The sequence below is a fragment of the Gracilinanus agilis genome, chromosome 1 (assembly GCF_016433145.1).
Source record: "Gracilinanus agilis isolate LMUSP501 chromosome 1, AgileGrace, whole genome shotgun sequence".
NCBI lineage: Eukaryota > Metazoa > Chordata > Mammalia > Didelphimorphia > Didelphidae > Gracilinanus > Gracilinanus agilis.
In genome coordinates this window covers 66,096,165-66,120,107 of record NC_058130.1, presented here as the reverse complement: position 1 = coordinate 66,120,107, position 23,943 = coordinate 66,096,165, and the positions used below count along the sequence as shown (strand labels likewise).

At 40.0% G+C, this 23,943-nt stretch overlaps 1 protein-coding gene across 1 annotated transcript in view; it reads left to right on the top strand.

The window, feature by feature from the left end:
• Positions 1-22,541, top strand: part of NUP210 (nucleoporin 210) — a 168,472-nt gene extending 145,931 nt beyond the window's left edge. The window contains exons 29-38 of the mRNA XM_044676266.1: positions 3,307-3,482; positions 5,800-6,020; positions 6,328-6,464; positions 7,563-7,686; positions 10,512-10,658; positions 12,497-12,747; positions 16,135-16,354; positions 16,955-17,050; positions 17,133-17,216; positions 20,560-22,541. Of these exons, the coding sequence (XP_044532201.1) occupies positions 3,307-3,482; positions 5,800-6,020; positions 6,328-6,464; positions 7,563-7,686; positions 10,512-10,658; positions 12,497-12,747; positions 16,135-16,354; positions 16,955-17,050; positions 17,133-17,216; positions 20,560-20,660 (1,557 nt within the window). The 3' untranslated portion in view covers positions 20,661-22,541. The remainder of the gene's footprint in view (positions 1-3,306; positions 3,483-5,799; positions 6,021-6,327; positions 6,465-7,562; positions 7,687-10,511; positions 10,659-12,496; positions 12,748-16,134; positions 16,355-16,954; positions 17,051-17,132; positions 17,217-20,559) is intronic.
• Positions 22,542-23,943: the final 1,402 nt, after the last annotated feature.

The following is a 23,943-nucleotide window of genomic DNA, read 5'->3' as shown; positions in this document are numbered from 1 at the left end:
TCATATGAGAGTTCTAGTGCATCAATAATTATTCCCATATGAGAAATGAGGACTTTGAGCATCTTCTCTCAGATGGGAATAATTATCAGTGTACTAGGAAAATGAAGAGACTCATCTAATGTCACTTGGTTAAGAGAGCAGAGCTGGTTCTCAAATATAGGCACTTTGTTTCTATAACAAACACTCTTTTCACGATACAGGCTGCATATATATATGTGTGTGTATGTATATATATATATATATGAATATATACACATATATATATATAAATGGATATATATATATATATAAATGAATACACACACACACACACACACACACACATATATATATATATATATATATAAATGAATATCTCTGTGCTGCTTATTTGGGGGTAAAGATTGATGCATATTCTCTCCCCCAAAGAAAGCTATTCTTTAAGAACAACTAAGGAATGTGATATAATTGAAAAATCATGGACTTTGACTTGTGTTCAAATCTTGCCATTGTGACCTTGGACAAGCCATTTAACTTTCTGAGCCTCCTGGGCTAAATCCATGATCTGTGGACTTAAATTAATGAGCCTTTGTCCCCTTAGACAGCATTTTGCTGTCCATTGTGGGTCAGAAAGAATGAGCACAACTTCTCAAAGGGCCCATCTTTTTTTCTTTCATTGGCTAATTCCCTTGAAGAGTTTCATCTCCCACAATGCATAGCTACCAGTTGACAATTTAATCTCATTTTCTGCTACTTGACTTGCATGGTACATGAATGTGATAAAAGAAAATAATCAGCCAAGTGATTTCCTGGCTTTCCGAAGGCTGGAGATTAGAATGGATGGTCTCTATTAGCCCCTTCCAGCTTGGGATCAGAGCTGAAACCAGGCTTTAGGTAAGATAGGCAACCACCTAGGATATAATTAACATGGAGGCAAAATGCTCAGTGCTTTGGAATATTTAAAATAAATGCGTATGCTTTAATATCAGAAATTTCATTTCTTCATGGCCCATAGTTGTTTGTTTTTTCCTGATAATAACTTATTTTTCTGGAATGCTGTTTGTAAGTTTCTTTTCTCACAACTGTGAAGTATTATTATTTCTATTTTACAGAAGAAGAAACCAAGACCTATACAGAATTAAATAGCTGTTCCACAGTCACCAATCTGTTATTTTTGGAGGCAAGATTAACTCCCAAATCCCTCTCTCGAGTCTCAGTTTAACACCCTTTCACCAGACTCTTCTATCCCTGATGCTATCGCATCCTATGTATTTCAGTGAGAACTTTGGTGAACAAGTGACCCACAGGGTACAGTTTTCAAACTTTGACTGGGGTACACAAATGCTTGTCCTGATTCTGCCAACACTCTTTGAGTTCTAGTGTCTCATTGGATGTCTACAAAAGGTTCCCTATCATCATTTGTCCCCCTCTGCATGATAAAATATTAGATAGGTCCCTGAACCCACTGAGATAGGATTGCAGAGACTCTAGAAATGAGGCCACAGAATGGCCAGTTACCCAGTTTATCTAGAATATAATGACCTTGAAAAGAAGTCATATGAAAAAAGGTGGAAAATAGGGATGGAGCCAGGCTGTGGAAGTCCTTAAGATTCAGTCTGATAAATAGATTTTTTTCTCAAACTTGGAGTCAGAGGGTCTGGATAACAGTTCATATTCTACTGTTTCCTAGCCATGTGACACTGAGCAAGTCACATCATAAACTGAGTCAGGAGAGAGGAGTTTGAATGTTGCCTCTAAAATTGCTGAATATGAGTTTCTAAATTTCTAATATGCTGTACCAGCTATGGATTTGAATCTTGCCTCCAACAGTTACTACCTATGGGTTATTTGATTGCTAGTATGCATTGGCAGTTATGGGTTTGGATCTTGCCTTTAACAGTTACTAGCTATTTAACTATGGGTAAGCTATCACCTCACTGGGCCTTATTTTTTCTTACCTGTAAAATGGGAGAGTTGTTAGAGAACAGGAGTTCTTCACCTTTTTCATGTAATGGATCCTTTCAATCTGGCGAAGCTTATGGAACCACTTCTCAGAATGATGTTTTTAAATGCATATAATATAATAGAATTACAAAGAAAAACAAATGCAATAAAATAAAGATACATTTTTTTCCTGTTCAAGTTCATAGACTCCTTGAAATCTGTGAACCCTTGTTCTAGGTAACCTTCTAAGTTCCTTCTATCCCTCACTGTTGATGAGTCTTGAAGGAAACTTAAGGCTGATGGAGGCTAAATTGTGCAGGCAAGTCAAGACTCTGCTCCCCAGTCAGGAAAGAGAGTTTCCTTGCCTTATTTTTTATTAACCACTTTCTAGAATCTTGTCCTCATTTTATTTTCAAGATGTTTCCTATAGCACTCTTGGCCCCTTTCATTAATTAACAGGTCCTCCTCACAAGAGAGTTGACCTGCAAAGGCTTACCCGCCACCCCCCCCCCACCAGACCTCTCATCTCATCCAGTTCTCATACAGGTCAAAACTGATTGTGCGTTCATTTGTCTTGAAGACACAGCACTTTTAGAGCTAGTATGTATGGGCAAATTTTGAAATTAGCAGTAGGTTTGCTAGTCCCGCCTGTTCATTTTTCAAAGGAAGAAACCAAATTCCCAAAACAATAAGATTAGTCAGTGAGTTGGTGATGGGTCAGATCCTGGGATCCTGCTTAAGACCTCATAGAATCAAGGTCCCTTCCTGCTCCCCAATCTTAGCCTTCTTTTCCAGTCGAGAGATACACAAATTGAAGAGTTCCATGCAGTGAATATTTCTTTTCTTTCCCTCAAAAATCGTGTTTTAATATGCTATAGCAGACCTGTCTATTTAAAGAACTCCTGTAGATCCCTGCAGTTGAATCTGTTCCTAAAGCAAAGGATCCCTCTAAAATGTGAACAGTCACCTTGTGTTTAGCTGATTTTGGTAAAAGAAAACAGTGTAACTGGGATGCCCATCTTAGAGTTTTGGCTTAGCCTCTGTGTTTGGAATCTGAAGGAGTCAGTAAGCTTGATGAAGGCAGAGAATGTGACTGGGGACTTTAATCTTTTCTCTGTCATGACTTGAAGGGTAAGGTCAGCTGCTACCTTGTCAAAGATGTGATCCGCAGGCAGCAATAGAACCATGTTCTTCTATTCTATATGAAGAATTAATATTAATATGAAGAATATATTGTTATAAAATACACATTCTACACTTAATTCGATATGAAACACACTGTGCTTCAATGTAGGATTCGAGTCTGTCTTCCTTGTGATCAGAGAAGGGCAGGTGAACAATTTTAAACGTGCATTATTTTCCCTCCTGGACTGTGCATTTTAGGTGTCTCCTGTTTCATACCTGAGGATTTCAGTGAGCCCCGTTCTGCATGCCCAGAATAAGGAGGTTTTGGCAGCTCTACCTTTGGGAATGACCCTGACCTTCACTGTGCATTTTCATGACAATTCTGGGGAGATTTTCCATGCTCATAACTCCGTCCTCAACTTTGCAACGAACAGGTAGCTGGTGATCACCCAAATTTCCCTTGCCAAACTAGGAGACAAACAGACCATTTGAAGGACCCTCCATGCCATCTATATTAATAGTTTGCTGAATTTTAGAGTGTTTGAATCTTTTCAAAAAGAGCTTGGGGCTTTCCTTTGGGTGTCAGGGTAGGATGTGAGGAAGGAAGGAATCGATGAACATCCTGAATGAAACACTAACACTTCCTGAGCTACGGCCTTGAAATCCATCTCTGGTTTCAATCATAGTAATGATAAAAACAAATGACTTTTTTGTGGTATATTCACCCAAAAGCATTTATTAAGCACCTACTATTTGTCTATTACTGTGCAAAGCTCTGGAGTTACAGAGAAAGGCAAAAAGGCAGTCACAGTGCCCCCTATGTAGTTTATCTCATTGCCTGGTCCATGGAAAGCAAATGCTTGTGGAATGAATTAATAAGTCATCACAGTATTCCTTGAGGCCAGTAGTGTATATTATCCCTATTTTTACATGCAGGTAAAAATCACCTATTTACTAAACAGCAAAGCAGGTTTCTTTCCATTTTATCATTTTTTCTTATATTCAATAAACGTTAATTAAAACTTATATAGTGAGTACTATGTGCCAGATATCATGTTTTATAATTAGTATCTCATCTGATTCTCACAACCACCCTAGGAAGGTAGATGTTATTTTTACTCCTCATTTTATAGATGAGGAAACTGAGGTAAACAGGAATTAAATAATTTCCCCACAGTCATACAGCTGGTAAATGTTTGAAGCCAGATTTGAATTCAGGTCTTCCTGACTCTTGGTCCAGTGCTCTAACCACTGCACCACCTAGTTACTCTTGTGACTCTAGTCTTTGAACTGAGGGCCAGTCTAGCCACTGGTTATCTGACAGCAAGCAGAGGTTGATCCTGCTTCCCAGAAAGATTATGGGGAGAGTCATGCTTCAGGTCAACTTTGGACTAAAGGACCTCTGAGACTTCTTCCAATTCTACAGTTCTGTGACTCTCAATGCTAATGTGGCAAACACAGAAAGGAAAAAAAAAAAAAAAAGAAAATCCCAGTGATAAAAGGAGAGGGTACAAGCCGTGAAATCCAAAGAAACAGATTGTTTTCAGACATTATTCAGAGTTTCTAATTTGAGCCATAGATAAGAGCTAAGGATGTATCAGCCTTGTTGTTGAATTTATCATGAGATGGAAATTAGAGGGAGTTTCTAATGAAACAATCTCATTAGAGAAATTCAAAAAGGAAAAATGAGGGTTGGATTTCAGACTTTAACTGGAGATATTTTCTATATAATCCCTCATTACAGCAACAACAACAACAAAAATGGTTTCTTGCAGTTCTTCCCAGAAGCTGATACAGACATATTTAAATCTCAGAATCAGCATAGAAGATAAGCAACAGAGAGTTATCAAAACCATCTCAGCCTTGAGCTAACCCTCTGAGTATAAAGCTGCCATATTAACTCAGAGCATCTGGCCCCTTTTTCAGGCCCATTTCACATATGGTTAAGTCAAGGCTTAATAGAGAATAAAAATGATATGGTTCAGTTAAATTTTGTCATTAGGCTCCCTTTGAGGCTATATTCACTCAGAGAATCTGGCCTCTTTTCAGGTCCATTTCATAGATGGTTAAGTCAAGGCTTATTAGAGAAGAAAATTTATATACTTGAGGTAAAATAGTGGGTTTTTTTCTCCTTATTAGAGAAGAAAAATAATGTAGCTCAAGTAAAATAGTGGGTTTTTTCTTATTATTAGAGAAGAAAAATGATATAGTTGAGGTAAAGTAGTGATGGGCTGCTATATGGTACAATGGATAGAGTGCTGGCCCTGGAGTCAGGAAGACTCATCTTCCTGAGTTCAAATCTGGCCTCAGACCCTTACTAGCAGTGTGACCCTGGACAAGTCACTTAACCTTGTTTGCTTCAGTTTCCTCATCTGTAAAATGATCTAGAGAAGGAACTGGCAAACCACTCCTGTATCTTTGCCAAGAAAACCTCAAATGGGGTCACAAAGAGTCAGACAAGACTGAAATGACTGAAGAACAAAAAAAAGTGATGAAGCCAGGCTTAGAACCCAGGGGTTTTGATTTTTCAATTGTGCCCTTTTCACTAGGTCACATCATACTTCAGGAATAGGCAAGGAAAAAACAAAACAAAACACTTTTTAAAAAATGATATAATGAATCCAACTAACTAGTCATCTTCCCCCACATAAGAGATCAGACTGAAATCCATCTTTCTCTGGATGGAGCCTGATATTCTTTTAGGTGTGACTACTACTCTTGGAAACACATTTTTCTTCCTTCGATATCCAGAGATGACTTTGTCCAGATCGGGAAGGGAACTACCAATAATACCTGCGTCATCCGCACAGTCAATGTTGGCCTGACCCTGCTTGCTGTATGGGACATGGAACACACTGGCCTCTCGGATTATGTGCCACTGCCTGTCCAGCAAGTCATCTCTCCAGAACTAACCGAGACTGTCGTAGTAGGAGATGTCCTCTGTTTGAGCACGGTCCTGATCAACCCAGATGGTAAGAGATACCCAAGATACCCTGTTACAAATTCCCATTTCTGACTTGATGGGTGTTTCTATTGCTTTGTGGCTCTGATGCCTGGAAGGCAAGAGTTCAAATTCCACCTCTAATGCCCATTATCTGTGTGACCTTGGGCAAATCACTCACCTAATCTGGGCTTCAGTTTTCTCCCCTGCAACATGATAGGCTTGACATGAATTTAATATTTGAGATACATTCCAGAGGTTTCAGCTGGTATGTAGGAACTTAGACCAGAAGGAAGACACCTAAAGTATCCTCTAACAAGGAGAGGTCTCCTTCCCAGGTCTCTCAGGAACATGGAGCTCTTCAGCCAGTAATATCCTCCAAGTTGATCCCAAGACTGGTGTGGCTGTGGCAAGAGACTCTGGAGCTGCGACTCTTTATTACGAGATCGCTGGAGTTCTCAGGACATACAAGGAGGTAAGGCACCAGGACTTTTTCCCTCTGAGTATTTCTAACCATCTCATGTTATCGCAGATGGATGTGTAGAAAAAAAAGGACAAGGGCTAAAGAAAAACTCGACGTCAAATTCTGTTTAAAACCCTTCCATTTGAAAATGAGCTTGCTCTCTAAAGCTTTTGGTCGCAAGGTTGGGAAATCAGAAATTGATAGGGGGTTGCTGCCAAGCCACAAAAGGGTCTAGAATGACTGTGGTTGGAAGTTTGCCAAGAAGCCATCAAGGACTCAGAGAGGCTGTGGGGGTAAGATATTCAAGCTTGTTAGGATTCAACCCCCTCCTTACTAAATGCAAAAACTTCCCTAGTAAGTCACCTTCTGAATCTTCCAGGAGGTGAACGAAGTCATTTCTCTTTCTTTACTATTTATCTGCAAACCGGAGTGAATCAATGGAAAGTGCCTGGTCTGTATCCAAATGCATCTCATTTTTATAGTGAGCTTGTGCTGGATTGAATAAGGAAGTTTAACCTAATAGTTTGCATATTTAGCTTGGTTTCCATGAGGCAGCAACTTAATTCCCCTTTCTGCAGCACAGGAGAAGCAGATGCTGAACAACTTCAGATTAATAAAGCTGTGATTGTGTGAATGAATTTCCAGTATTTGCAAGGGAGACCTAAAAGAATTCAGCTGCTTTTTTGGGAAGACTCAGCCCTGCATACTGACCTCTACTCAGCCCAGGTCCCTTTCCATGAAAGCCAAAGGGATGGCGCTATGTAAATATTTGTTGTCTGTCTTTAAGCACAATGGTCCTGGGATGTTAAGTACAACCTTTTGCTTGCTTCATAAGCTGGTTGATTTATTTCAAATTAATGGTAATAAAATAAGATGACTTTTTCCTTCCCTTTCTGAAAAACCATTTCACCCAATTGAACAAACATCATCTTTATGAGAAGCTAAGAGGCTCGCAATCTCTGGCAAAAATCAATGCCCACCTTACAAACAACTGTTCCTGCTTTAATTTCTGCTTGTTTGACATGGCCTCCAGAGGGCAAGGTGGATTCTTACAGCAGTCAATTGTTTGGTTTGGTGTTAGTGGTCTTTGTTTTTTGGTTTATTTCTTAGATCTGGATCAGCACCCCTCAAAGGATCGTGGCCACCCACATCAGTGGCATCCCAACCAACTTTCAGGGAATCACTGCCTCCAAAGTGATAGTTGTAACTGGAGAAAGAAGCACCAACTTGAGAGGTAATGGTGATCATAACGACTAACATTTTACCAGGTGTTTCCAGTTTCAGACAGCACTTTTCTTAGCATAACCCCAAGAGTTTGGTGATGCAAGCCTTGTTATCCCTATTTTAGAGGAGAAGAAATGGAGGCTTTTCAAGGAGATTGTGCACCCTAGATAGGGTCTCATAGTTAAAAAAATGATACGACTCCAAGACTTGCTCACCTTCTCCTTTGCCACTTAAACCGTGCTGTCTTGAATGGAGGAAACTCCCTGCAATTTGAACATTCCTCAGTATAAGATCTGAAAAAGGAGAGGGCCTTGGAAAAGGTCCAGCAGAGCTGTGGCAGTAAACAAATCATTTGGATTACGGTAGAGACAAGAGTGGAATCATGGAAAGAATACCTCTGGAGCTGAGATTCAAAGGGCTGGGATTCATGGGCTAATTCTGCTACAAAGTAGCCCAGATACCAGAGGATAATAAATCTCTCAATCTTTGAGCCTCAGTTGCTTCAACCCTAAAATATTTACAGTTCCTCCCTCATAGGGGATTGTGAGCAAATTGCCTTTTTTTTAATACCATACAGTGGTCTGTGAATGATCAGTGTTTGTACACGTAAGATCAATATCAGATTGCTTACTGTCTCAGGGAAGGGGCAAGGGAAGGAGAGTGGGAGGAAGGAAGAGAATTTGGACCTCAAAAAATTTTTAATGTTAAAATTGTTTTTACATGTAATTAGGGAAAGATGAAATATTATTTTAAAGTGCTGTATATTCAAAGTATATTAATGATCAGTGTTTGTAGTTTTCTAGGTGTTCTTGCTAATGAGAATACTGATGGCTTACACTTGATTCCAGCTCAGAGGATGTTCTGGGATGGAAAGATATCTTTGCATAGTGTCTAGGACACTATATTTGGAATCAGGAAGACCTGGGTTCGAATCCAGATTTAGATACTTAATAGTTATTTGATCACCAAATCTCTTGGTATCTCAGTTTTATTATCTATAAAACAAGTGGTCAGATGTGCTAGCCTCTAATCTGAGGTCTCTCCTGGCCCTAAATCTGTGATTTGATGAACCTTTCAGGGCTAGTATTTTTGTCAGTGTTCTTTAAATGAGACTTGAGACTCCAAAGCTGATAAATGGCAGATTCAGACAGACTCTCCCCATAACTTTCCCCTTTCTCCTGTTTTCTCTTTTGGATTAATTGAACTTTGTGTTTCATGTGGGAACTTGGCAGGACAGTATTTATACATGATAGCTAAACTGACATTTGTCACTTTGAATAAAAGATACATTTCAATCTCATAGGTGTTAAAGGAGAGCTCTACCTTGCAGTGGAGAATTCTGGAAATAAACCACCAGCAAGCCTCTCACGGGCTTTGATTTTTATAATTACCTTTTAAAAAGTGACTCTACCACCATTAAGCCTGTTCCCTCTTGCCCATTACTAGCCTTGACAATAACGAAAAAAAAATGCTGTTTTTAAAGTCACTTAACTGGTAAAATTAAATATCACCATTCTTGTTCTGATTAATGAGCCAGACTTTATTACATCACCGTGGCCTTTTTTTTCTTCAACATAATACAAGTGCATGACATTATGCTGTTGTTGAAATGATATTTAGTATATTATTGGAGAACTATTGGCCTATTGATGTCCAGAAATAAATTACCCCTCCTTCTGGCTGACAGGAAAAAAAAAGAATGCATTAATGGGGCTCATTCAGCTGCCTCACTCATGAGGTACAAGATCTAGAACAGATGCTGAAATGAACTGAAGTAGTTGGTGATATAGTATGACTTACACACCTGACAACAATCTATGCCCCTCCTCCTTTCATAAACGCTGCTATTATTATAGAGCTTTCAGTAATACTTTTGCTCCCTGTGCTTGTTTTAATAAGACTTGGTTAGAAAATACTTAGAGGCAAATGAGTGTAAGTGGATAGAGAGATGAGTGACCTTGGAACCTGAGTTCAAGTCCCACCTCTGTCACATACTATGTGACCTTGGACAAGTCACTGAACCATTTAGGACCCGAGACAAGTTTCTAAGACTTTAAGAAGGCTTTCAAAGTGCGTGGCCTTTCAGAAAGTCTTGAGAGGTCAAAATGATTTTCATAATACTATTCTAATTTCTTCTACAATAAAGTTAATAGCTATAACCCACATAAACAAAATCTCTTTGGAGTCCTCTATAATTTTTAGAAGTGTAAAGAAGTCACAATAAAAGCAATATTACAAGAATTATCAACTGTGAAAGACATAGTAGTGTTGATCAACCCAATGACCCACCACAGTTCTAAAGGACCCATGATGAAAAATGCTCTCCACCTCCAGAGAGAGAACTGATGGAAACTTGAGGCATATATTTTTTCTTTCTTTTTCTTTTTTTCCCCAGAACATGGCTAATTTTGGTCATTTATTTCTCCTGACTTCATATTGTAATCCACATAGAAACTGTGCTTCTTTTCAGTGGGTTGGGGACGAGAGAGGAAAAGAGAAAGTCTGGAATTGGCAATAAAATTTAGTTTTTAAAAAAAGTATAAATATGTCCTGAGACCAAAAAGTTAGTGAATTGCTACTCTAAGATAAAGAGAAGGAACTGAGATGCAGTGGAAGAAAGCATTTCCTCACCTGCAAAGTCCCTGTATCAGTGAAATTATAAGTCCAGGCACTATCTTGTTCCTATCTAGAAAACACTAAGAACTTGTAATGGGAGTGAAATGTATAGAGATAAAAAAAATGAAGCGTTCATCCAAAGGGCTGGAAGGCATGGCGGCCACGCGTACGTGACCTGTTCTTGTCCCTCCTCATCCCATTCCTACCTGTTGTCTCTAGGGGAATGCTCACCGGTCCAGGTGGAAACCATTGTGGAACTTCATCCCGAAACCCTCATCAGCTGTCATCTCCAGTTCAACCAAGAAGTATTTGATTTTCCAGCATATGACATTTTCACAACAGAACCTGGATTTGATGCATCTTTAGGTAAATTTGCCAGGCTCTAAGCATTGACATTGTCCCAGGCAGTAGCTGTAACTTGAGGAAATATCGAGACATGGGACGAGGCCTCTTGTTTCATAGAAGCCATCTACGAAGACAGGCCTATGATTCTGACAATTCAACCTGAGGAAATTAATGTTGGCACTTGGGTTTATGGCTCAGTGCTGCTGCCACAAGGAATTTATTTTTTCTAAAATGTCCAATCCTCTTGTCATTGTTATCATTGCTATTGTCGTGATTCTCGGGAATAATTCAAGAATTTTTGCTGTGATTCTCAGAAGCACTTTGGTTGAAAGGGGACCCTACCTGTTGTCCTTGGGCATTGCATAGGTCCTGACAGCTAACTTAGAGAAGGACTGATGCCTGTCCAGGGACATCTGAACCCAGGCTAAAACAGTGAGGGAGAAGTTGACCCTGCTGAGTCATAAGCAAGCTCTAAGAACTCAGCAAGGTCAGGGCCAGCTCCTAGAAAGTCTAGGTGTGGAAATGTACCTGGCAGCTGGCTGACTCTCTTCCATCACTGTGCCTTAGCTGGCAAAGCTTCAGATCTTTAACAACACTGGCAGCTGGACAGAAGTCATTTTGACACAAACTTTTATTTCTTAGTGGTTTCCCTGGTGCCATTTTTCTTCAGGCTCTTGGTTGCCAAAGACTTTACCATATTTACCCAGCAGTGAGCACCAAGCCTGGCACACAGTTTGATCCAGGACAAAACATCATGGGACCTGGTGAATTCAATAAAAAATTATTTAATGGTTGCTTTGTGCTAAGCACTAAGGATGATACAAATGCCTAAGGAGACTTAGAATCTTGGAAGGATGCTAAGACAATTATACAGATGATTAGGGAATCCAAATACAAGTTCTAAAATCGTGTTCTCAGGGTGGAGAGAGATCACTTCAGATTTGGGTGGATTAAGGAGAGGCTATCCTTGGTAAGGCGGCATTTGATCTGGACCTTGTAGAATGGGTAGATTTTCAACGAGTAGAGTTTGGGAGAAAAAATCTGGTCATTAAAAATAGTATAATCAAAAACATAAAGGTAGGCTGTATTCATGGCATAGTGAGTAGTTCCTTTTGATTAGATCATTGAGTACGTGTAGATAAGTAATGTGAGCTAAGACTGGATGAGTAGTTGACTTTTAGCTTTCCATCAGCCTTGATTGCCAGGCTAAAGTATTTGGACTTGACTCAGTAGGCAAAGGGGAGCCTCTCACATTTTTCGAGTAGAGGAGTATTATGGCAACAGTATCTATAATATAGAATAGGAGGAAGAGAGACCCGCTGACATTTTATCACAACAGATGACTGCTGATGAGCCATGCTATCCACCTCCTGGCAGGGAGGTGTTCAAGGTGTTGACTTAAGGCTTTGAAGCTTTCTACTAGAATGAGACAATTGAATGAAATAAAGGAATGGATGTAAATGGAGGTAGAAGTGTTGGAGCTTAGCAGTTAACTGGATGTGGTGATGATAGGGAGGGAGGATTGTAGATTAATCCATGCATCAACAAGCATTTATTAAGCACCAGCTCTGTCTGAGCCAGGAACTATGTCAGGCAGAACTGAAGTGTCTTCATAGGACGGGGAGGATCGCATCTCTGTTCTCAGTCTAAAGAACTACCATGCAAGGAAACTCCATCTCCTGATGCAATCTGGCATCCTCTCAGCAATTTGTAGTCTTACAGAGTTGCCTAGATTCATACAGAAATATCATTGTAGATGACAAAAATTATCATCCTAGAAGGTGCCAGGGATTCAGGCATGGAATGTTTAACCATTTATTGTGTGCTACATACACGGTATGAAACTCTCATTGCTCCAGGCCAGTACACGTGCTCCATCATGATGCACAGGCTTACTGATAAGCAACTCAAACACCTCAGCATGAGGAAAACAGCTCTCCTGGTCACAGCATCTCTCCAAGACGGCCACTTCTCTGGAGACCAGATCAGTGCAGAAGTGCCCTTCAACCCTGGGCTTTATGCTGACCAAACAGAAATTCTCTTAAGTAACCACTACATGAGCACAGAGATAAAGATATTTGGAGCCACAGAGATTCTTGAGAATCTAGAGGTAAGTGGTTTCAGTTTGTTGTGGTTTTAAGTGGTAGATTTCTTATTTTGAGTCTACTTAGGCAGGCCTAGAGAATTTTATAAAATTTAATTGAGCAAGTAATGCTAATCAAAATCACACATTTGATTTTCATACATACATTTATTGTGAAATTTTTGATGTATTATTTGCTAATAAAGGCTGCCTCTTTATATTTTCCCATAAAAACAGTTAAACCAGAGTACCTAATAGAGTGTTTACAACTGACCTACTTTACCATTTCTGACTAAACAGAACTATGTTGCTTTACTGTTCTGGAACCAATATTGCCCATTATATATGGCCTGGATTTTGTTTTCATCAGTGTGGCTTTCATTTACATAGTCATAGCTGATATTATTTTCTCTTTCTTTATTCTGTATCAGTTCATACAAATCTTCCTGTTTCTCTGAATTCTCCTTCTTTATTATAATTTAGGGCATAATAGTATGGCATTACATTTATACATCATAATTTGTCCTTTTGGAGTATTCAGATCTCCTGTGCAAACTGCTCTGGGACCAAATTCAAGTTAAAAAGGGTAAGATGGACCACTGCAGTAGTTTTCAGTCCAATTTAGTGAGTCTTTCTTGAGTAGCTACAGAAAAAAAAAATCCACCAAAAGACTCTGAGATAGGAAAGAGATAGATGTTGCATTACTCTTGAATGTCATCATTATCATTAGCATGTGTTTATATGCATACCTATGGATATATATGTATGTATGTATTTGAATGTGTAGTGCTTTACTGTTGGCAAAGGACTTTCCTCATAGCAATTCCCAAGAGAAAGATAGCCTAAACACCATCTATCCCCATTTTACGTATGAAGTAATAGAAGTTTATCAGGATAAATGGCTCACCCATAACCACATGGGAAAACAAGGAGACAAGCATTTATTAAGAACCCACTATTGCTAGGCACCATGGTAAGAGCTTTACTTTATTATCACATTTGAATCTCACAATAACCTTGGGAGAGGGAGGGAGGGAGACAGAGGTTGAGTGACTTGCTGAGGGTCAGTCACAATGCTAAGAAGTATCTGACCCTGGATTTGAACTTAAGACTTCCTGACCCAAAGCTCTATCCATTGTGCCACCTCTCTACCCAATAACTGGTGGAGCTATGGATTGAATCTAGGTCTTCTAACTGAAAAATCCAGTATTCTTTCCTCTAAACTTTATCACATCTAATATCAGGAGAAACCATTTCCTTAAATGGTCCTTAATAGTTAGTCTGTTCCTTTAAGTCTTTCTGTTTCCCTGGTGTTTTTTGTTGTTGTTTTTGTCGTTCTCTGTTTTATTGTTTGGAGGTGGGGCTTCAAGGGAAGAAGAGGCAGATTTTTGTGGGACAATTAGCAGTGGTCCATTCCCTTAAACATACACACACATACCATCAGACTGGAATAGAAAACGAAAGGCCTTCCTATTCCCCTGACCTCCATAGTGAAGTATACAGTCCGTTTCTCTTCAAGATTGCATAAGATAAAGTTGGACTTGATCAAAGAATATCCTTCTATCCAGAGACCTCTAATTAATGCAGAAAGCTTTAGACATATTATCTCATTTAATCCCTGGGAGACATGTGAGATTTAATATTTCAAGGATCCCCTATTTCAGCGATTCAGGACCTTTTTCCCTGTGACACATATTACAAGAGTTGCTCTACCTGAAAAATTCACCAGCCCACCGCCAAAGTGATAATGAATCACCATTGGAAAATACTGGAAAAGTACAACCCATTAAAAGGAACACACTTTCCAGTGCTGTGCACACAGTAGGCCCTTAATAAATGTTGAATGAATGAATGAATTTTCTTGGAGGGGTTATTCTGAGAGAGTTCACATTAATTTTGTATTATTAAAACAATCCTTTATTAGACCATAATGAGGTTGATCTGTTCTTGCCTGGGGGGGGGGGATATATGAATACAAATAGTAAAAATTGATACCACCACACTCTTTCCCAACATCCCAACATGCCTACATGCATTGACATATCCATCAGTGTGCCCAACATATTTTTCACATTTGCCAAATGTCTCCCTAGCAAAAGGCTGCTTAATTAAGAGGCAGCATGGGGTTGGAGAAAGAATCAGAAGACTTAAGTCTCAAGTTGAATCCAGAGACCTAAATTCTAATCATGGCAGCGTCATTACTAACTTGAAATGGCAAGTCATTTAGGCGCTCTAGACCTGAGTTTTCTCAGCTGCAAAATAGGGGCAATAATCCTTTTCCTGCTTAACCTTCCCAGCGTTTGTTTTGAGGATCAAATATGTAAAAGTTCTATAACTATAATCTCATGGATAAATAGTGTGTGTGTGAAAAAGTAAACACTTAATAAATACATTTCACATATTCATATTGCCATTTTGTCAGGAAAAATGTTGGGAAGTAAAGGTTTTGTAAATGGTAAAGAGCTAATAAATGGGAGCTATTATTGATATTATTAAGGATGTTTCATATGTATTTTTTAGTTGGGAAGGGTTTTTTTTAATCTGGATCTTTGATTTCACCTGTAAAGAGCTCCTCAATGTAGAAACTCCCTTGCAAATAAAGATCAGCTCCTCTGAAATTTTAGTCATAGAGCAGTGGTGTTGGCCAAGAAGGCAGAAAAGAGACATAGACTAACTAACCTGATCATTACCAAATGACCCTCCTAACAACAGCAATATAACTTAAAACAAATTTGGGAGCAGTGGAACCCACAAAAAGATGGAGTGAAAGAAGTTTTTGGTCCAAAACATCTTAGAAGGTCAGCACTGGGATGGAAGTGGGGCACTTTGCAGCATGCCTAAGCAGGGCTCTCTGTGGCAACAGCCTTGAGGATAACTGAATCAGAGCAATGGTGTTAGACTCAAATGGAAACTACATAAGGATCCCTGCTGGCACAAGTTGACTTAGAAAACCACGTATAAATATTATCTTTGTTCTGTTGTATTTTTATTTATTTCGTCAAACATTTCCCAATGCCAAGTCAGTCTAGTATGGGAGTGTTTCTGAGCACCTTCAGCCTCCTGCCCCATGTTTGATGTTGCTCTTAGAGAATTACTTTGGACTGAGAAGTTAAGTAAGTTGACCAAGGTCCCTGGACACTAGCTGCCAATTGCAGGTTGTATCAGTGTCATTCTGACTGTGAAGTTGGCTGGCTGTCCTTTGGGCCATCATTGCCTTTCTTTTATGGCGTCATTATTAATTATAATGATGATGATCATGATGATCCAGGGCTTTTTATTGGATGAAAAAAATACAAGCATCTGAATATCCTTAGAAATTGTAACCTCATAGAACCTCAACCTGGAATATCAGGTTGCCATTTTGTGCCTTTCAAGATCTGCATTTTTTCCCAAGGAAGTCTTTTCTTTCCCTAGGTGAAATCTGGGTCACCAGCAGTGATTGCTTTTGTGAAGGAGAAGTCCTATGGATTGCCCAGCTTTGTCACCTACACTGTCAGCATCTCTGACCCAATCGTCCTTACCCAGAGATCCTTATCTACTACACTGACCATCTCCAGCCCCATGACGGACCAATCCATCACTGTCCCAGTCACCGTGGTCTATATGACCGACAGGCGAGGAGGCCCTGGCCATCGTAAGTTCATCTCCATGACTTTTTGGCCTTTGGGGACTGGATGGATTCTCTTGCTTCTGTTGCCTAAGAGCAATGGTATAGAGGTGGGAGGGTGCACCTTAAGGATTTTTGAGTAATAATTTTTATTTAGAAGTCAGTTAGATGAGTCTGAGATAGGAGGATGCCAAACACAATGCCTCTTCCTTCCCTCAGTTCAAACAAGAAGGTTGGTTTCTTTCTTTCTGAAGATTTCCATCCCTTCCCAGCCAGCTAGTAGCTGCCCGAAGGTGCCAGTTTTCCTCTCCTATGGCCTAATTTTTCATGAATCTAACCTAGGACTTCAGGTTTTCAAAACTGCTTTGCATTTCTAGGCTGTGGTGTCAGCCTCTGTGGCAGTTCCATCTATCCTGAGCTATCACTGACAGGCACATTCAGAGCGCACGTGGCTTCCCATTCGTAATCTGAACAAATCGGGGGATTCAAATGAGGCACGTCTCCCCAAAGGAGATAGCGTATGAGCCCAGGGCAGGGAGAGAAGGCTTGTTTGAGTAGATTAAGGTGCTGGGACACTATTTATAATCTGTACAATAACAGAGATTTCCTTTCCAATTGATTCCACAGAAGGAGCCAGTCTATTCCAACACTTCCTCGACTCCTATCAAGTCATGTTCTTCACGCTTTTTGCACTGCTGGCAGGAACAGCTATTATGATCATAGGTAAAATATTATATTCTGATGTTTCCCAGCTTGTACTCTGTTCCTGCCACCTGATCTAAATGAACTGTTGCATGTCTTTCAGTTTACCATGCTGTTTTCTCACCCAAAGAACACAACACACACCCCGCCTTCACCCCGAGAACAAGCCCTTCACAGAGTCCTAATAGTAAGTAACTATCATGTAAGTTTGGTAAATGGGAAAACAAAAAATATGATAGTGGGGATGATGACCTAAGTAAACACTTCCCTAACAGAATGGCCACAGTGGAAGAAGCTCTGTTCACAGACAAACCTAGCATTGCTCTGCAACTAAATTCTCCTTTAGCAAAACACACACATATTTATATTCTCTCTCTCTCTCTCTCTCTCTCTCTCTCTCTCTCTCTCTCTCTCTCTCTCTCTTTCTCTCTCATATTCTCACGTTTAGATATATCACATTGCTTGCAATTGCAAGAAAAAGAGAGCACCTATTTTCTCAAACAAATCATTAGATGAGGATCCTGGATTTAGGGCTGGAAGAGAACTCAAAGGGTCATCATCAAAAGGTCACCTTGGAAATATTCACTATCATTGAGCACCCATTTGTTAAGGACTTCCCTAATGCAGAGCATCATACTAGGTCCTGGGGAGATGCCCGATTTAGATAAGGCAGGATTCCTGCCCTCCTGGAGTTTATAGCATAGAGAGTCTAGATGACATCATCAAGTATGTCATCTTAAACCACCACAACTAAGGAACTAGCTTAGCTCTTTGCTTTAGTTGATGCTTTTTGACTTTTTTATTGGAGGGGTTCATTTCAGGGTTTTTTGGCAAGAAAGATAATAGTGGAACCTAGAGTTATAATTGTACGCTAAATACTCCCAGACATCCTGACAATGGTTGAAAGTGATTAAAAAAAGGGAAGCAGAGAATTAGAGACCTCTCACTTAAAACAGCCTGAGAAATACTTGGTAGTGCTTTTTAAAATGATTATCAATTCCAGACCTTACTTAATAGTCACCAATATGCTCATTTGAAAACATCTGGAAGTATTTTGTTTAAAAATAATAGTAACGGGGCAGCTGGGTAGCTCAGTGGAGTGAGAGTCAGGCCTAGAGACAGGAGGTCCTAGATTCAAACCCGGCCTCAGCCACTTCCCAGCTGTGTGACCCTGGGCAAGTCACTTGACCCCCATTGCCCACCCTTACCAATCTTCCACCTATGAGACAATACACCGAAGTATAAGGGTTTAAAAAAAAATAATAGTAACAACCAACAATTGTGAATCTAAAAATGCTTTACATTTGAACCTCAGCATAAGAGGTAAATAGTATTATCACCACTTTACATATGAGGAAACAGAGGCAATCAAAAGTTGAATGGCTTGTCCAAGGTCACACAGCTTGTAAGTATCTGAAAAGGGATTCAAACTGGAGACTTCCTAACTCTTAAGTTTTGACCTTTATCTACAACTCTAGAATGCCTCTCTAGGATGGTGGACTGATACACCCAAGCAATGTCAGGAGATCTTCAAATCCTTTGGTGTAGTGCCACTAACTACTCTTGTCTTCCTTCAAGTCTTAGCTAAAGTCCCCCCTTTCTCAGTCCTCCCTAATCGTAGTACCATCCCTCTAAGGCTTCCCCTCGAACTGATTCATTCTTGATCTTGTTTGTGTATAGTTCTGTGCGTGCACTCTGCCCTCATTAGACTGGGAGCTCCATGAGAGAAGGGACTGTTCTTTTCCTGGTATCCTCAGTGTTTGGCACAGTGCCTGGCACATAGTAGATGCTTAATAAATATCTGTTGGCTGACTGGCCTCAATTAGCCTCAGTTTTTTCATCTGGAAGATGAAAGGTTGGAACTAGATGAACTAGATGAATCAATGCAAATGATGAAATTCAGTTAATTCCTTGAAAAGTCACTATGAAAGGCAGAAAAATGAAAAATGCTGATGGGTCGAGTGAAATCTGACACCTTCCTTGACTGAGCTGGTGTGGATTATGACTGTTGAGAAATGATCAGGGACAACGGACGGCTTCTGAGCACACACTGGAAGCAGCCATGATGGGTGATTATATTTAAGTCAGCCTTCCTGGAAGACTCGCTGAAGACATGTGTGCCTTGTACTCATAAGGTACCCCATGGCACTGGCCGAGTCTCATGAGGAACTCTCAATGTTGGCAGAGGAGCCTTTCTCAGAATCTTTCTTAAATGAATTGGCAAAATGCTTGGCAGTGCCAGTAAATGTTGAAGCCCCAACGTTGCTACATCTAGATTGTTTTCCCCTGGAACAAAATGAAATTTGGTTCAGTTCTCTGGCTTCTTTCCAACATAATATAACACAAAGACAATTAGAAGCCAAGAAGTCTGGAGTCTCATCCCAACCCTGCCACTAGTTCTGTATGACCTTTAGCAAGTTACTTCCCTTTTTTCCTTCTCTCACTTTCACCATCTGTAAAATGAAGAAGAGAACCAGTGTTCTTAATCTTCGGGTCATGATCCTTTTTAGCCGTCTTCTGATGTCTGTGGATCCTTTCTCAGAATAATGTTTTTAAGTGTAAAATGAAATACACAGGATTACCAAAAAAAATAGATTGAAAGTGAGTTATCAAAATAGCTTTAAAACTCAAGTTCTCAGACACCACATTAAAACCCCTACAGACCTAATACTCAGGTGATTCTAAATGACAATGTTCAGGCTTTCTTTCATTGTTCCTGTGGGCTGGAGAGAATGATTCTTAGTGGGTAGTTAATGAATTCAGACTTCATTGACCAGCCATGAACTGGGCTCATTAGCTCCAGAACACTGCAGCACTAAATCACAGCCAAAATCCAGACAGTCAGGGAGGTCAAGAGAAGAGAGTCACAGAATTACAACTGTTAAATCTGGAAGGAACCTTTGAGGCCATCTGTTCCAACCTCAGAAATCTGATGAATCCAACCAACATTTATTAAGCAACCACTGTGTGCAAAGTACTATAACAAGTGCTTATGGGCACTTTAGAGATAAGGAAACTGAGTTCTAGAAAGGGACTTGCCCCCAGGCGCATAGCAGGTTAGTGGTAGAACTGGAACCAGAACCCAGATCTCCTGGCTCCTGGTCTAGTCATTCCAAATGAGCAGAGGAATTCGCTCCTGTTTGGAATTAGCAACTCTGTAACGGAGGAATGGGGAGAAGCCATCTCAGGATATGCTCTGGGTATGAAACAACATTCTATTAAATTATGTCCTGTCAGATCTCATGAATTAAATGAAGCCTAAGGTAATGATATCACATTTTTTATTTACATGAGCTGAATTTCCATGTACATATACTGCCTGGACATTTCATCATGCCATAAATTCATGAGGTTATGGAGGGATGTGGAAAAACCATCTAATTTTTCAAGTGATAAAAAAAATGACTCAGGAAAAGTTCTATTAGTGAAACACAATTTTCAGCAACTGATTCCTTTCAACCTCTGAGTTTCTGTGGCTGGTGCAGCAAGTCTCTCTTTCCATCACTGCCTGTCTTCTCTTTCCATCCTAGGTTTCATTGCTCCCGCTCCGATGTCTTTTAGCACCCTGCCCCACAATCGAAAAACCAGCCCACCCTCCAGGCTCTGGAGCCCTGATTATGCCTCCCATTAGAGTCCGAAGAAAGAAACTGGCCACAGAGAGAATGACCATTCGGGAAAAACATCAAAAGACTTTAGTGCCTTTATTAATAACAGATAAATGCATTCACTCTGGAGACATCCCAACAAGCGTGGCATAAATCTCACTGGATCTCATGCAAGTCTGGATTTGATAGTTCTGGGTTTTAACTCAGGCTTCTTAAAAAACAAACAAACAAACAAAAAAACATAGTTCTTTCCCATGTACCCATAGGTTCTTGAAATCCTGGAAACTCGCTGCCTCAGCCTTTGGTTTTAGGCACAGGTTACTCAGGGTTTCTGGACATACTGCTCCTTTTTCTCATGTCCCCAAAATTGTGCTATCCTGCTTGCTGGGGGACAGTTTGAGGCTTCATTTAAAGTCTGATAGAGAAGGCTAAAAGCTAATCTAATGTGGTGGGGCCATAGGCCTTGGGGAAGGGGCTGTTTTTGCATTTCATTTTCTCCCTGTGAAAACTAATTCCCTCTTAGCATGGTTGTTAAGTAAGGGAAATGGTAAAATGTAAAAAAATAATGTGAATGTCCTGTGTTCTGAAGGCCCCAATTTTTCTTTTTGAGTCTACATCGAAGTGTCAGAAAGACTCAGGAATGCACTGCCTTACTGGGTGCTCTCAATATTTTAGCCTTACAATGTGATTCCGAATTATCACTTGGAAATGGGCATTTATTTTCTTTTGCAAATGTGAATAGTGTCTGTCTTCTATGTTAAAAAAAAAAAAGAGGGGGGGGGATAAGTATTAACGTGGTGACTTTTGTCTACCACCATGGCTCTTACTCTGTGTAGCAGACATCTCATGCTAGAGAGTTTAGTTGGCCTCTTTTTCGCTCAAGGATGGTGCATTCATATTCAGAAAACACTCTTCATCAGAAGGATGAGACGTGTTAGGGGCTTTTGATTTTTCATTTTTTCAAGTTGCTGTTTTGTCCTGTTAAGACAAAGTTGTGGTTGTGTGTTTTAAATTTGTTTTTTTAGACGTCCAAGTACCTCAGCAAACATTGAGCCTCTGTCTTTCTCCACTGTAAAAAGGATGATCATCCTTTGTCTGAGAGTCCTCTAGCTAATCTCATTTGAGTGAATCTGGGATTTGCCGGCCTCTCTACAAAATGCACTGAGCTCTTCTAGACCAAGGGACAAGATGGGGTGGGGGAAGATGGAGGAAGCCCTCAGAAGCTACTTGTGAAGAAGATAATGGCTGGAAAGTTTGAGGAAACAATGGGGAGATTGAGAGAGGGTTAGGGATGTTGGTGGGGTATGAAGGAGGCAGTACGGTGCCCCCACCTACCCCAGCAATAAAATAGAACATCATTCAGAAGACTGAAACATTAACTCTTTCCTGGAGGAAACTTCCTTCTTAGTTATCCACATAAGGCTCTCAGAAATGGACCTCCAGACCCTTGAGACTATGAGTTAAAACATGGCCAAGGTAGGTTTGGTCCACTGAGTGGTGACCATTGGCTGAGTGGGCAATGGCCCTCCTGAAAACAGAAGTAAACAGATTTTTCACCACAGTCAGAAAATCCACTTGCCCTTTTTCAAGAGAAAAACTTCCAAATATATGAGACGATCTTGTGGGTCCCCCCACCCTGGAGCTGTGGATTTATACAGTGACAGTCTGTGACACTGTTTGTTGTCTTTTTAAAAAAATATATTATGTAATTAACCATTGAGAAGGCGGTGTGATGTCCCCCTAATCCTTCAAAGTGAGGTTATATAATTTATTTTCCATTGCATAAGGAAGGAAGAATTGTGCCTTGTGTACTACATGAGCTTGAAACTGACAACTTGGATGTACATATGAGCATTTCTACTTGTTTTATTTAATAAAGCTGTATAAGATTCTTTAATAGCATGGGACCATTACTGACTCTTTTTTTTTAATTCTTTCTTAGAATTGATCCTAAGGCAGAAGAGCAGTAAGGGCTAGGCAGTTGGGGTTAAGTGATTTGCCCAGGGTCACATAGCTAGGAAATATCTGAGGTCAGATTTGAACCCAGGACCTTCCATTGTCTCTAGACTTAGCTTTCTAACCACTGAGCCACCCAGTTGCCCCCATGAGTGAGTCTTGATTTTATACATATATGTCATTAACTTATTTATTTTTAAATATTTTTCCATGGTTACATGATTCATATTGTCTCCCTCTCCTCTTCCCTCCCCCCTCCCAGAGCCAACAAGCAATTCCACTGGTTTATACATGTATTATCACTCAAAACCTACTTCCATATTATTCATTTTTGTAATAGAGTGATCTTTTAAAACCAAAACCCAAATCCTATTTAATTATATATGATATATAAGCTTTACTTAGCAAATACCCCAAATACATAGATTGTAGCAATACATCCGAAGGCATTTATCATTCATCTTGGACCAGCCACTCCACTAAGCACCGAGGATTCAAATATAGATTCTGGCATCCTAGAAATGGCAGAGCTGGAAGGGACTTTAAAGACCACAAAGTTCCACTCACCCAGTCTCATAAGTCACCCCACTGAGGCGAAGGAAAGTCAAGAAAGTTGTCCAAGACTGAACAAATTAGTAAAAAAGCAGCACACAGATGCAGACTCAGGTCGTCTGTCTCCTGATCTCCTGAGCTGACATTCTTTCCGTGGCACTCTGTCGTCTCTCACTTGCTGTGCCTCCTGTGCCTGTTATTTTGGGATGATTCTTGCAGCCACTAAAGAAGAGTTCAACATGGCACTCATCACCAATCCAGTTTCCATTCTGTTCTCATTAAACCCCTGCAAAGCCTGGAGAAGCGGCGGTCACTAGTAATGCTTTCTGAAGTTTATTCCTTAAGGGTGAACCCATCCCTTTGGCATAGACACAGAGACCGTTCCTTTGCTTTATAAATAAACTCATAAAATTGAAAAGGTGCTTAGAGATCATCTTGTCTAACCACCTCCTTTTTCAGAAGGTGTATTTACAGCTTTTAGCTCCCAACACCCCTGTGAGTTAGGTATTGGAAGTATTACTTTCCCCATTTTACAGATTAAAAAACAAAAGCTTGGACAGAGTTTAGGTCCAAGACCACGTAGTACATCAGAGCAGATTTTCCACATTCAAGACAGTTCTTACTACTGAGGACCTAAAGAGAAGGACTAACTTCACAGAATTAGTTTCAGTGAAGGGACTTCCAAGGCTGTTTATTCCAATTGAGATTGCCTTTCCTTTCACCTCTTATATATCTTGTACATCATTTTCTCGCTGTCTTCCTCATTAGAATGTGAGTTCCTTTGAGGACAGGAACAATTTT